This window comes from Chiroxiphia lanceolata, chromosome 7 (assembly GCF_009829145.1).
Source record: "Chiroxiphia lanceolata isolate bChiLan1 chromosome 7, bChiLan1.pri, whole genome shotgun sequence".
Taxonomy (NCBI): domain Eukaryota; kingdom Metazoa; phylum Chordata; class Aves; order Passeriformes; family Pipridae; genus Chiroxiphia; species Chiroxiphia lanceolata.
Genome location: NC_045643.1, coordinates 3,571,453 through 3,584,426, shown reverse-complemented (window position 1 = coordinate 3,584,426; position 12,974 = coordinate 3,571,453). Strand labels below are relative to the sequence as shown.

The 12,974-nt window shown below is 37.5% G+C and overlaps 1 protein-coding gene across 6 annotated transcripts in view; it reads right to left on the bottom strand.

Annotated features, from left to right (window-relative positions):
• The window catches only part of GULP1 (GULP PTB domain containing engulfment adaptor 1), a 155,006-nt gene that overhangs the window by 53,272 nt on the left and 88,760 nt on the right, over positions 1-12,974 (bottom strand). For all 6 annotated transcript variants that reach the window (XM_032692805.1, XM_032692803.1, XM_032692804.1 and 3 more), the window contains exon 3: positions 12,708-12,769. In XM_032692805.1, coding sequence (XP_032548696.1) covers positions 12,708-12,769 — 62 coding nt within the window. The remainder of the gene's footprint in view (positions 1-12,707; positions 12,770-12,974) is intronic.

Below are 12,974 nucleotides of genomic sequence, written 5' to 3'. Positions count from 1 at the left end.
TTGGCTTACAGTAATCTTCTTCAGACCGAAGCTGGATGGAAAATTATTACAGCCTTCCCCTGCTTGGTGTAAATAAACCCTGCAAGTTCTGGAAGAAATTCATATGTAAAAGCAAAAACTGGAAACACTAGAGTATGTCTAAATACAAATGAAAAAGTATTCAAGTTACTCCTTTGTACTGGAAAACACTATCTTATAAAAGTAGAGATAAAATTCCACAGATGTTTCCCATTTTTGTGATTAAAGTTTATTTTGCTCTAATTTCTACCTTCTTTGCCCTCGACTAACATGATAATGCTGAACTTGTACTATCACACTTTTGCCACGGCAACATGCAATGACATTACAAACACAGAAACAGGAATTCCTGTGGGACAAAAAACAGAAGAAGTCACAGTTAGGAACCCTCATTCAAACACAAATAGCCTCAGTAATAGGAACAAATAGCTATTATCCATGACTCTAAGTTTATTAAAGACCTTTCCCAGTTTAATGTGAAATAAGAAATTGCCTATTTTAAGGGCACTGCAGCAGGACTTTTAATACTGTGAGCCTTACTGCACCATAATTAGAATAAATGACTCCTGTTTTAATTCTTGATTCATAGAATCAACGGGCTGTCAAACAGAGGACAAGCAGCACACCAGAAAATGGTTATTCTGGAGAAAGAGCTGTGAATGCGTAGAGCTCGTGCTTTAGCTTTAGCAGCCTGGAGATTTAATATGACTTTTGGTAATTTTTTTCCTGGAACCCAAATTTTGGTCATAATCTGTGGGTTTGTTGTTGTTGTTTTCTTTGTTGTTTTGGTTTTTTTTTTAAGCTATGATTATCAAGAAGATAATCTGTTCTTTAAATTCTAGTATTATAACTACTTTGGTGTGTAGTAAATGATTTATACATACATTCTATGTGCAAGATAATAGACAGACACCACAAGACACATACAGGTGCTGAGGTGTATTAAAGGACAGGAACATGAAGTGTGAACTACTTTTTGTTGTTTTTTCCTTTTTGTTTTTTTCTTTTCTTCCCCCCCCCCCAACTATATATTTTCTATATTGTGAACCACTTCATCTGGAAAGCAAGAATGAGCCTAATTTTTTTATATTTGCGGGGAAATATGCTGAGTCAGTATGTGAACTGTAATTCATAATCGGATAATTACAAGAATGTGCTAAACTAAGTGCTATATTCACAGAAATTAATAGCAGTATTTTGATATAAGTGGCCAAAAAAATGCCCGTGTCTAACTAAAAATGTAATTTTTTAACTTGCTCCAAGAAACTACTTCCTAAGCTCCATCTGCTACTTTAAATGTATTGATAATTTTACACAAATGAAACCTGTAGACATTTTTTCTGAGTTACCACATTCACAGAATACCCCCAGAAATTTCCAGAGAATATTTGACTGGGATAGCCAAGTAATGATTACTATTTTATGACTCTGTCTATATTCTTCTAGTTTTAAGAAGAAACTGCCTTTTCTCCACATAATCTTGCAAGAAATAGAGTTATAAACCAGATGTGATTACCATAATTCGACACCTGCCCTTCAGACACTTGAACTATATCGATGTCAGAGGTTTTTCAAAAGCCAGCCAGGATAAGAGTAATTTATTTTAAAATAATATTTGGAACAGAAAGAATTGCCTCTTTAAGCTACCTTTCTGAATATGTAACAAATTTACAGAGCATTACCTAAACATATGTGCTTCCTGCTACACAGTACAATGTAGAAAACCAAATTTTTTTTATTAGCATGATTATTTTAGCGAAATACAAAAATATGTAATAGCGACTACTTCAACCTGACAGTGTCAGATATTACATAAAACTACTATTAGCATGGCCTGACATCCATCAGCAGATGTGATGGACATCTGTTGATGAACTGCTTCAAGAGAACAACTGAGATGGAAAGTAATATGTAAATTATTTTACTATGGCAATTAGTCCGACACTTACTTTGGCTTTCACTTCTTACTTCATAAAAAATATTATGCTTTCCAATAAAAGGCCTCAATCTGCTGCTGAACTAGTAAAATCAGTCTAGTCTAGATCATTATAGTGTTACATCACTAGGTGAACATAGAATTAGAAAACAGTATATTTAAAAAACCTTCATATAAGGATTTGGGGTCCTCTCTAAATAGCAACCTAATCCTTTCCACTCAGAGAGCAGGTGTGGAGAACACATTTAATCTTGAGCTCAAGGCATGGAAGTAAAATTCAAAATTTGGGATCTGATGTGAGAACAGATTTGGGGCAGATATGCAGAAAACCTTCAGCACTACTTCCTTTCCTTCATTATCTCTAAACTGAGGATAATAACTCACCCATTTCTTATCTGCATTATCATTTCATTATCCCAACTGACAAGAAAGTTCATGAGAGCCAAATCCAAGGTCTTCTGGTGCCTGCTTATTCTGAGCTTTGATCTCTGACTATTTGCATCAGGGTCACATCTAGAGCCTCAGTCTCGTTATTCTAGAGGCTGTACAAACATCAAAAAGATAGCCCTTAGCTTCAAAGAATTTATGATCTAATGTACTGGGATAAATTGCAGTAACCTCTTGGAAATGCACAGCACAATTTCAGCTGGAACCTCTGAAAGCTACTGCTGAAAATCAATATAAAACATCAAACTCTATTCTTTCTTGTACACATCAAACAGCAAATACTAATACGAATAAAAAGGTATAAGCAGCATAAAATTAACAGTGATCTTTGATCTTGAAAATAATAAAAAAAACCCAAACATGTCAAAAGGTCCAACTTTCCCACCTCCCTCTCTTCAAAACCCAAAACTCAAACCCCAAACCCGTGAGTGGTTTTAAAGCTTTTAAAATTAATTTGAATGTTAAGAATGCACGTGAAATTTTGTTGAATGGTTTTTCATTTTGAGAAGGTGCCTGATTTTCATAGTTGCAGGTCCTCAATTCCTCATAAACTGCAAGTTGAGGCACAGCCCTTAAATTCTGGCTTAGGAAGACCTACACATTCCTGACTTGAATGGATATTTTCAGCAGTAAACCTATTTTCATAAGTAGACAAGTTTTGCCTCCCATTTAATCTTTTAGGTCTAAGTAATGTGATTTGCTGAGTTACTTATCCCTGTTCTCCTGGCATCTGCCTCCTCAGAAGCACCAAGTGCTACAGTAATAGGACAAGGGAGGGTTTAGAGACCTTTCCACTCCATGGCTCAAATTATCTGTTCCTTCAAATGCAATTCTTGGTTCTACACATATAAAGATTTGATGGACATCCTTGTTTCTACATTTCCCCCACTTTTCAGTAATACTACAGCAACAAATTAAAAAACAACTAGAAAACAGTGGGAAATTATTAGATTTGATTTCCCTTAAGGGAATGAAGAAAATATTACTTATGTCTAACTATACAGAAGGAGAAAAAAAGAAGGTTCAGACACTTTCTTTTAGTGGTAAATAATAATTTTTACGATGCAAACGTTTTAACAAAGTTTTACAAATTAGTTCATGCAAATATTTCTTCTTTGCAATGTTCCAAACCAGAAATGACTAGTTCCACTATTAAATTTCACGTAAAATCCTCATGTTCAAAGTTCAAAACGTTTTTTAATATGGACCAAGGTTGGCTTTACACTTTCTGAATCACAATAATCTGAAGGAGGCATTTCTGAGAGAAATATTCATTACACTCCAGGATCCACAGCTGACTGGTGTACATTACTATTTTATTAAAGTTAATGAAGTCAGAGACTGCAGCTGGTGGCTTGTCCGATGGTTTATTAAAGATGAATCCTCATGGAGATCATATATGTGAAAATTTTCCTGAATGATGAACAGCCTGGCTGTTGGACAGATTCTTATAGTCTTGTTTTTGTTTTTAAAACTCTATGCCCTTGTAGAAGTTTCTGTTCAAAAAGTTGTGCCGTCCTCTGATTTTCTATAAACCAGCTCTGTTTCTAGTTTATTTTGGGAAAGCGTCCTAATGATTTTTTGTTAACAGTAGATGTAAGACGGCCGTCATTCCATGCACAGGGAAAGGCTGAGTAAAGAGAAATACTCAGCTCTGTCAAAAACAAATATGGGAGATGAGAAAGAGTTAATTCATCTCCAGGCCTGATTCTGTGTATGGCCAGTCTTCGCGAACGAAGATTTGGGAAGGGTCTTTGCCCTTCGAGCCTGCGCAGTGGATTTTTTAGGTGAGACACAGTGTGCGCTGAGCTGAGCCCACCCTTTAATCCTAAGGTTCATCTGCCAGGGCCGAGTGAGCTTGGACGGTGGCAGTGAGGTCCTCAGGACGTAGGTTTGTTTAGAGTGACCTTCTCTTAGATGGATGGCCTTACAGGGCTGACGAGCTCCATCTACCTGGGGGACTCCTCTGACCGGGACCCGAACCCGGGCCGCAGCGGTGAAAGCGCCGCATCCTAACCACTAGACCACCAGAGGGCCTGATTCTAATTTAAAGCAAAACCACCTATAAGCAGCTGTGGGTCAGCTAGCCCATGAGCACAATAATCCAGATGTTTGAACTCCACAGCCAATTAATTCCAGTGTCAGACACGCAACTCACTCGACAGTCCAGAGGCTGAAAGGCCTCCTTACAGAAACCTCCCATTCTCAGAGCTGACAGCTCACATGGCAATATAATTGTGCAGAGGGAAGCCTGGAGGGCATGCTAATGAGGCTAATTGGCAGCCTCAAGCAGATTTAAGAAGAGGCAGGGGAATAAATATCAGCGACACAGAAGGAACTGAAAGGGATGTGGAGAGTTGAGTAAATTTTTGCTGACCCTGAGGTCTTTGGAGCACCCATGCTTTTCCTTTGCACACTCTTGTTGTTTAGTTAATTCTGTTTGGATAAACCTGTGATTTTTGTTCCGTTTTCTTGAAAAAGACTCTGAAGAATAAGAAAATGACATTGTTAAAGCTGTTACAAAGCTTACCCATGATTTTGAGCCTTTTGTCTCAACAGTCTCATTGCTCAATTCTTTTGAGACAGATGCTGGGGAAGGCCAGCAATGTGACCATTCAAAACTTGCTTTTAAACTTTTAGTTGAAATTTTATCTTTAGAAATATGCTTTAGATGCTGTGTTTGATACTGAATCACAGAATGCTTTAGGTTGGAAAGGGCCTTTAGGATCAGTGAGTGCAACTGTTAACCCAGAACTGCCACATTCACTGCGAAACCATGTCCCTAAGTGCCATATCCACATATTTATTTGAACACTTTCAAGGATGTTGATTCCACCACTTCCCTGGGCAGCCTGCTCTAATGCCTGACCACCCTTCCAGTGAAGAAAGTTCCCCTAACATCCAACTCAACATCCCCTAGCACAACTTGAGGCCTTTTCCTCTTGTGCTGTCACTTGTTACCTCAGAGAAGAGACCAATCTCACTAGGACATTCCATTTTTCTAAAATTGAAGGTATTTCAAAGTCCAATAATGAGCTAAATCTCTTGCAGCCTTGCATTTTCAAATCTGGGTTATAGCTTTTAGATATTATATCTGAGTGCCAAATAACTGATTCTAGAACACTATAAAAAAAATTGTCTAAAGCTCTCAACTGTTAAAAAATAATTTTTCTTTGATAAGAGAAATGAAACTTAGACTGCTCAAAATCAGAGATAAAAAAAAAAAAGACGTAATTAAGCAGCCAGGGTGTTAAAGAGAATGGTTGAGAAGGCAATCTACGTGAGAGAAAAACTCCTTGGATACAAACAAAACCTAAAACTTGCTTGAAATAGGGAATACCCCAGAGTTGTGGTAGGTTAAAGATCAACTTCAGTGCAGACTGGGGCCTCTGCCTCCATCCTGCTGCATTACAGCTTTAACATACTCCTTAATACATTACTGAGAGAGGGACTTAAAATACTTCTCAGATCCACACACTGCCATTAATTAGTATGATCTATTTTTGATTTTTTGCCATGGAATTATAGCTTCCATCACTTACTTGCATTGCAAATGTTTCACACTGAAGTTATGTCACCCAGTACTTAGAAATTTCAAGGAAAATGAAGCTTATGAAGAGACAAGCAGAACCTGGGAAAAGACAAGAGCTCTGGAGAATAGATCAAAAGCTTCTGTTTTGTCTTTCGGTTGTAGTTTACAAAGTATTGACCCACATGATCGCTATTTTTATCTCACACTTAAATTAACTCTTTTTAATTTATTTTTTTTACTAAAATCTACCAAAGACATTTCACTGAAATACACATTGGTTGCTTTTCCTGAGAGAGGAAAAGAAATGAAACGTCACACATTATACTAAGCTCTCTTGCATTATTATACACAAATCGATTTTAAGGAAGAAAAACTGGAATTGCTAATAAACTTCATTTATTTCTTGAAGCAGATCATATTCTGGAGAGTTATAATGATCTACAGAGCCTGAAGTTGTGCAGCTGGGTATTTTATACTGATGGAGGGCTACAGACACCTGGAAAGAGGCTACACATGTGTCAAAACCACTTGCTATTCTGCAAATTTTTTCCAAACTTCTCAGTCAGTGTTCAGCTGTAAAAGATGCCAGTACTCCAACTGTGGTCAAGTCACATTTTCCACAGCAATGATAAATGGACATGAAGGATGAAACTCTAGGTGCAAATGCCTAGAGACACCACAAGCCTGTGAATTCCTGCAAACTGATCCTGACGTGCTGACGTGTCAGGGTATTGTGGGCTACCCAACATACCCAGCGTGCCTTCATACCATCTTTGAATCCGTGTGCATTCATATGCAGATGAGATGTAAAACTTGTCTGCAAATATTATTCAGCTTCCATTCCTGTACACTGATCCACTGTTGAAATGAGGGCTGGGTTTGTGCTCCAAAGATTGGACCAAGATTCAGGAGGTGCAGATTTAATTCTTGCCTCTTCACAAACTGGATGTGAGACCTCAGGCAGTGCAGAGTGACAGCTTTTCAAAAGCACTCAGTACCCCACCGAGCTTTCTGAGGAAATTACAAAAGTTCAGATTTTAAGGAGGCTGAAATATTCACCAGTTTCCAGCGAGACAAATGGCAACTGAAACTATTCACAAATGGCAACTGAAGCTACTCACACTGAACACTTAAAATGCCGCTGTCCTCCTGCAGCTACTTGGGTGACACGATGTTTGTTGCTGTTGGAAGTTTAGATACAATTCTTCTGCATCCCAGTCATTTATTTTGTGGATATAATCCTACCCTTTTCCACTCTCCCACTTTAAGCGAGATAGAACAGGCAGGTCCATTACCCTTAAGTAGATAAGTCTGTCGACAGTACTTGTTGCAGACTCCAAATATTTTATATTCCAACTATGCAACTATTCATCTTTGGTATAATGAGATCCAAGTTTAATGACTGCAATGTAAAATTACAATTTTCTGCTTTCCTATCTCATTTGGGTGTTTTCACAATATCCATTTTTCTTCTGCTTAAACACTAAAGTAATTACGATCACATCCAAGGCATTTTGATACTCTAAGGAAAGTTAATTGATATTAAGTTATTAATTCTAATCATAATAAATGTAGGAAAATTATTTCTTGTAATGCCCTCTTCTATTTCATTAGTTTCTAATTTTCAACATTTTCGTGTATTGTTTAAAATATCCTGCTATATCTAACCCCATCACAGAACTTCAGGTGTAATTATTAATTGTGTACCTTGCATCTTGGAAAAGCCACATACAATTTTCTCTTTGACATTTTTTCATTAATTATTTTTACTGACATAAAATTGTGATCATTCTGTAATAAGCTGACTGGATAGAAAAAGAGAATTGCTACAGCAGCAACAAAATTTTTTAGAGGAAGTGCAGTTTATGTCATGAAAACATGGCTTTGACAATACTGTACACTGATGACAGGGATATGCAGATATTCAAAGGACATAACTGTACCTAGACCTCTGCTACAGTGGTTACATCATTTGACCTATGAATCTTGTCCAGAAAAGCATTATCTGCCATTCTTCAGTGATAAAAAAGCACAAAGAATAAGAAATCACGCAAAGTTGAAGAGCTAAATAAACTGTTTATTGTACTGAAGACTAATAGTACTAGGTCTTTTATTACAGAATCATTTTGGTTGGAAAAGACTTCCAAGATTGAGTCCAACCATTTCTAATTTTTTTTTTTTGTGGCTATTCATTTCACTTTAATGTTTCAAATATAAACTACATCGAGAATCATAAGTATGCACATGACAATAAAGTAAGTTTTAAAGTGGGGGGGTGTAAAGACGTCACATCTCTTGGTAAAATAAACTCCCTGGGGTTCAACATTGCCCTCATATCATGCAGAACAGCAGCTCCTCAGCCTGGTGCAAGGTCAGAGCTGCTGTGACTCCCTCCGACAGCAGCAGCCAACGCAAACAGCGGGCGTGCAAAGCAGAGCCTCTGATCCGCCAAAAGGAAAAGCTGCGCGTGTGGAAAATTGATATAAGTCAAAAAAACAAACTATGAAGGGGATTACATACACAATTACTATGAGGAGACACAGCAAACATTGCTGGTTTGGGTGGGTTTTTATGTGCAGAAAGGCTTAGGGTGGTACTCAGTGCCACGGTCTAGTAACCACAGTGGTAGTGGATCAAGGGTTGGACTTGATGATCTCGGAGGTCCCTTCCAACCCAGCTGATTCTATGATTCTATGATTCTATCAGTCAGGGGATGACAACAACCAGGCCACTTTTAAGGTTGCAGTCAGACTCTGTTATAAAAGTCACACTTTGATTGCTTTTGTTTTGTGGCCTCAAGTCAAGAGAACTAACTTAAAGGTGAAAGAGAACTTTTTTCCCTGTAGTATGGAAAATAACACAAATATCTATTCTTAATTAAGGACCATTACAGAAAAAATTAACGCAGAAAAGTTTAGGGTTGCCTTAGCATTTATTTATGTCTCTTCTCTGGGAACATCAAAACTGCCATACCACTACATCAGAATGAGTCCATTTTTGATACTATGAGGATTCTAAACTATCTTTTTGGGAAGAACAAAAAGTGTGACCAATATGCTTTCATTTGGAGTGACATAGTTATAAAAATACAGGATCATAAACAGATGTCAAAATTCTGGCTTCAGCAAGACAAGATTTCATATCCAGAGCATACTGAAATATGTGGAGTCATTATCAATGCCTTCCACAGGACTAAGACGAGGGACATCAGCAAGATTTGGGGGAAAAAAATCCCAAACCCAACAAAACACCAAAAAACACCAAATCCAAAACAATGACAATAACAAAACAACAACAAAAACAAACAAACAAAAAACAAACAAAAAACAAACAAAAAAACCCCATAAAAAATCCCAAACAAAAAAATCAAAGAAAACCAAACAAACAACAAAGACACCCAAACCCTCATCATCTTACCCCATACACCAAACAATGCCAAAGACAGCAAATTTCAAAATAACGAGCACCGTGAGGAGAATTGGAAAGGAGAGAATCAAGATGCTTTTATATTTAAGAGTTTCCTTATGGGGCTCATGGCTCCTGGATTTTACTGCCATAAGGAACAACTCTGCTCGTGTGTTCTCACAAAGAGGATTATCAACATAAATCATCCTGAGGGTGTATGTTCTAAGAGATAACAAGACATCACTAATTCTCTATTAAAAAGTCCTCTCCAACTGGCAGAAAAAAAGGCCAGTTGTCTGTATTGCAGGGTTCTTTTAATTTCCAGTTAACTTTGTTAGGATTTTTTTTAATAACAGTCAACTTATGAACTGTGTTTTATCAACAAGCTTTCTTTAATTCCCAAAGATGTCTTAGGTATCAACAAAATCTCACTTTCCCATTAAGCTCTCCTTTGTCTGATCATTTCTGGAGATTAGTGTCAGTGAAACGATTTTTGTGTCTTGTGAAGAAAACACTTTTCCACCCACAGCAATCTGCATTCAGAAAACTCTGTAGCAGAACACAGCTCACTTGCCCGTGGACAAAGAACATCTCTGGTATTGCTTTCCATCAAATTGATTTGATTTTCTGAACATGTTATTTTTCACTCACACAATTACCTTTTGAAATAAATCAGATAAAGTGTTGCCTTTTCCTCGCAACAAATAGAGAAGATACACGAGTAGAATGTCATGGAACTGGAAGTGGAACAATATGAATATTTGGAAAAAAAAAAAATCAATGAGTCTTGTTCAATACTTGCTTTATGAGTGCTTTCTGAGTCTTTAATCATTATTTCACAGCACAGTAACAAGTTATGAAATCAATGTGATTTCAGTTAAAATCAAAACATTACAAAACCCAAATAAGGTACTAACAGATACGTGTCTTCCTCTTAAAATGAAAAATATTGCAAAACTTAATGAGAATGGTGCTTGAAGATTGAGGTGGAAATATCATCTAGATTTAATAATGTCTGCATATGCCAGCTAACCTCATAAAAGCTGTGCAAATTTATTCCAGGTGTCCATAAAAAAAAAGGGTATGAGTACCTCACAATCCTGGTTACAGAGCAGAGCAATTTTTCGCTTGCTTTGAATCAAATAGTTCTAAATAGTAATTTTTTACTATGATCCAAGGACAACAAAAAAAAAAAAGGGTAACTTTCTTAAAAAAAAAAACAAACCAACCCCCAACCAGTCAAACCAAACCCAACACATGCTATAGTGCACTGCAGACTCCTGCAAGTATTCTGACAGACTCTTGTTGCCGTGGGATTTATGGTGCTGAAAGAATTCTCTGGAGCAGTTAATTAGGGGTGAGATAAGAAAGGGTTTGTTATGCCAAGGCAAAAGATGTTACAAGACGCGCGCAGGCCGTGCCTGAGAGGTTACATTTTATAATACCATCCATCCAATCCCAGATGTGTCCACCCTGTGGCCTTTACTCTGGACCGCCCCAGGTCCACCCCCTGAAAACGGGTCTGGGGTGTATTTCGGGACCACCTACTTCATCACCTTCACCATCATCAGAGCACAAAGGGTACACAGTCACCCAGTTTTTGACCGTGTTCTGTGGTTTAGGCCAAGATACGCTGTTCTGCCAACAATCTAGGCCTTGCCTTGACAAAAGACTAAACATTTCTACTGGATTCGTGGGTAGGAGTGATATAGGGAGCATAGAATGGGGTAAGAGGGTTAAGGAATGTGTAAACAAGGGTGCTACAGGGAAAGGGATGCAAGGGAGTGAGGGCTGTTGCTTTTAAAATCTACCTCCACTACTTACAAAACTTACAAGTATTAGAAAAATAAAAACCATTAGGGGCTTAAGGCATCACCCTAGAGCTCAAGGAGGCCCTGTAAGGTAAGAACCCACAATAAACAGGAGCACAACTGGAGAGGACACTTAGGCACATATCAGCCTTTTCTGGACCAGGAGTCTTCTAACCAGGCTGAGAGCAGACTTCCTCTAGGCAGGAATTCTCTATCCCTTTCTTCTACTCCAGAAGTTGCTAATGCTGTTGCTTCAACAGTTACCACCATCTTATCACCCTTTTCTTTATTCTGATTTTTTTTCCTGCACCTACTCACAAGACACGTTCTTCACCAAGACAATGAGATGTGAAAGATGAAGGAGGTTTCTTTTTTTCTCTTGAAGACCACAAATGAGCAGACATTGTTCAGTGCATTAAAAAAAACGACTCATAGCTTCAGCTTGCTGTTGAAACAGATGGCACAGTCACCGCAGCAAGTAATCCTCCCTCTCAAAATGCAATATAAAGCCAAGGTGTCTGGCAAGACTACACAGTTAAATGGTAATACACTCTTTGGTTAAAAATTCAGTTTGAGGACACAGAACAAAAACAAGTTCAAACCCTGGCAAGGAACTGAATGAGACTCAAATTTCCACTCCAAATCCCTGCTCGCTTTGTGGCAACACTAAGCAAAAGAAAATTGCAAACACAACAGCAGGGAATACTCATATAGGAACCTGACTCTTGGCTTCTTAAATAATATTTTAAAGTACACATTAAGAAATAACATTTTTAACATTAAAAAAATATAAAAATCTTACTAAGATTATTTTAATTAGTGTTTTTATATCAAGAAACACTGATCACAGAAGGACCTTATCCAGAACAGACCACCATGGAATCTTATTGAATTATCCTCTCAGGCTCAGCAAGTCATAGCTGGTTACTCAGTTTACTCTTGAGTTATGCTGATTACTGCATGTTCCCTCCTCCTTTTAGCAAACTATTTCCTAAGCTGTTATTTAGGTAAGATGCATTTCCTGTCAACAGATGTCATTAGAGAAATTGAAGCACTATTGCAGAGCTATATTGTAATTGAGATAAGAAAACATGAGTCAGACTTCTGGTTTTACTGTGTAAAAATGCCATTATTATTCCACCACATTTCCCGAGTATTTGACATTTCCATATATCCAACAGGTAGGATCGTTATTCATTGCCTTTGCTATTTTTCAAAAGAAGTTTCTGCCATTAATTTTAATTTTTAAAGTACTGTAAGTGTACAGCCTGATGTTAAATTCCTTTGCACTCAAAATTTCCATCCATTTAGCATCCATTAAAAGGAAACAGCATCAAGCAGAAGAGGAACACTGATTTGCTCTCCAGAAAGCCATCACATTCAGAACAAAGATCAATTGGTCATTAAAAATAGGAGACCTGCAAACCAGACATTTACTAAGTTTTTCTTCATTGTGTCATTTGGCAAAATCGTGTCCCTGCAGTTTTCAAATTAAAAACAAGATAGAATGTACTGCCTTCTGAAAGCATGAGGAGAATATAATTTCATATTTTCTTACCTTTGCATTATAGGGAATATAATGCTTTGATAAGGCTTCAGGAGTGTGCATCCATGTCTTGTCTACAGAAAAGCAAAATAAAAGAGGCACTGAATAGGTTATTCAATTGTTAATTTAACTATAATAGTATCCATCTGGAAAATAACAACCACCCTCCTTTTACTCTGAAAAGTATATCTGCGGTAGTTATTGAGGCTGGAGGGAGATATCTCACACCTTCCCAAACATTAGATGAAATAACTTGGTTATTTCTCTTGGGCACAATTT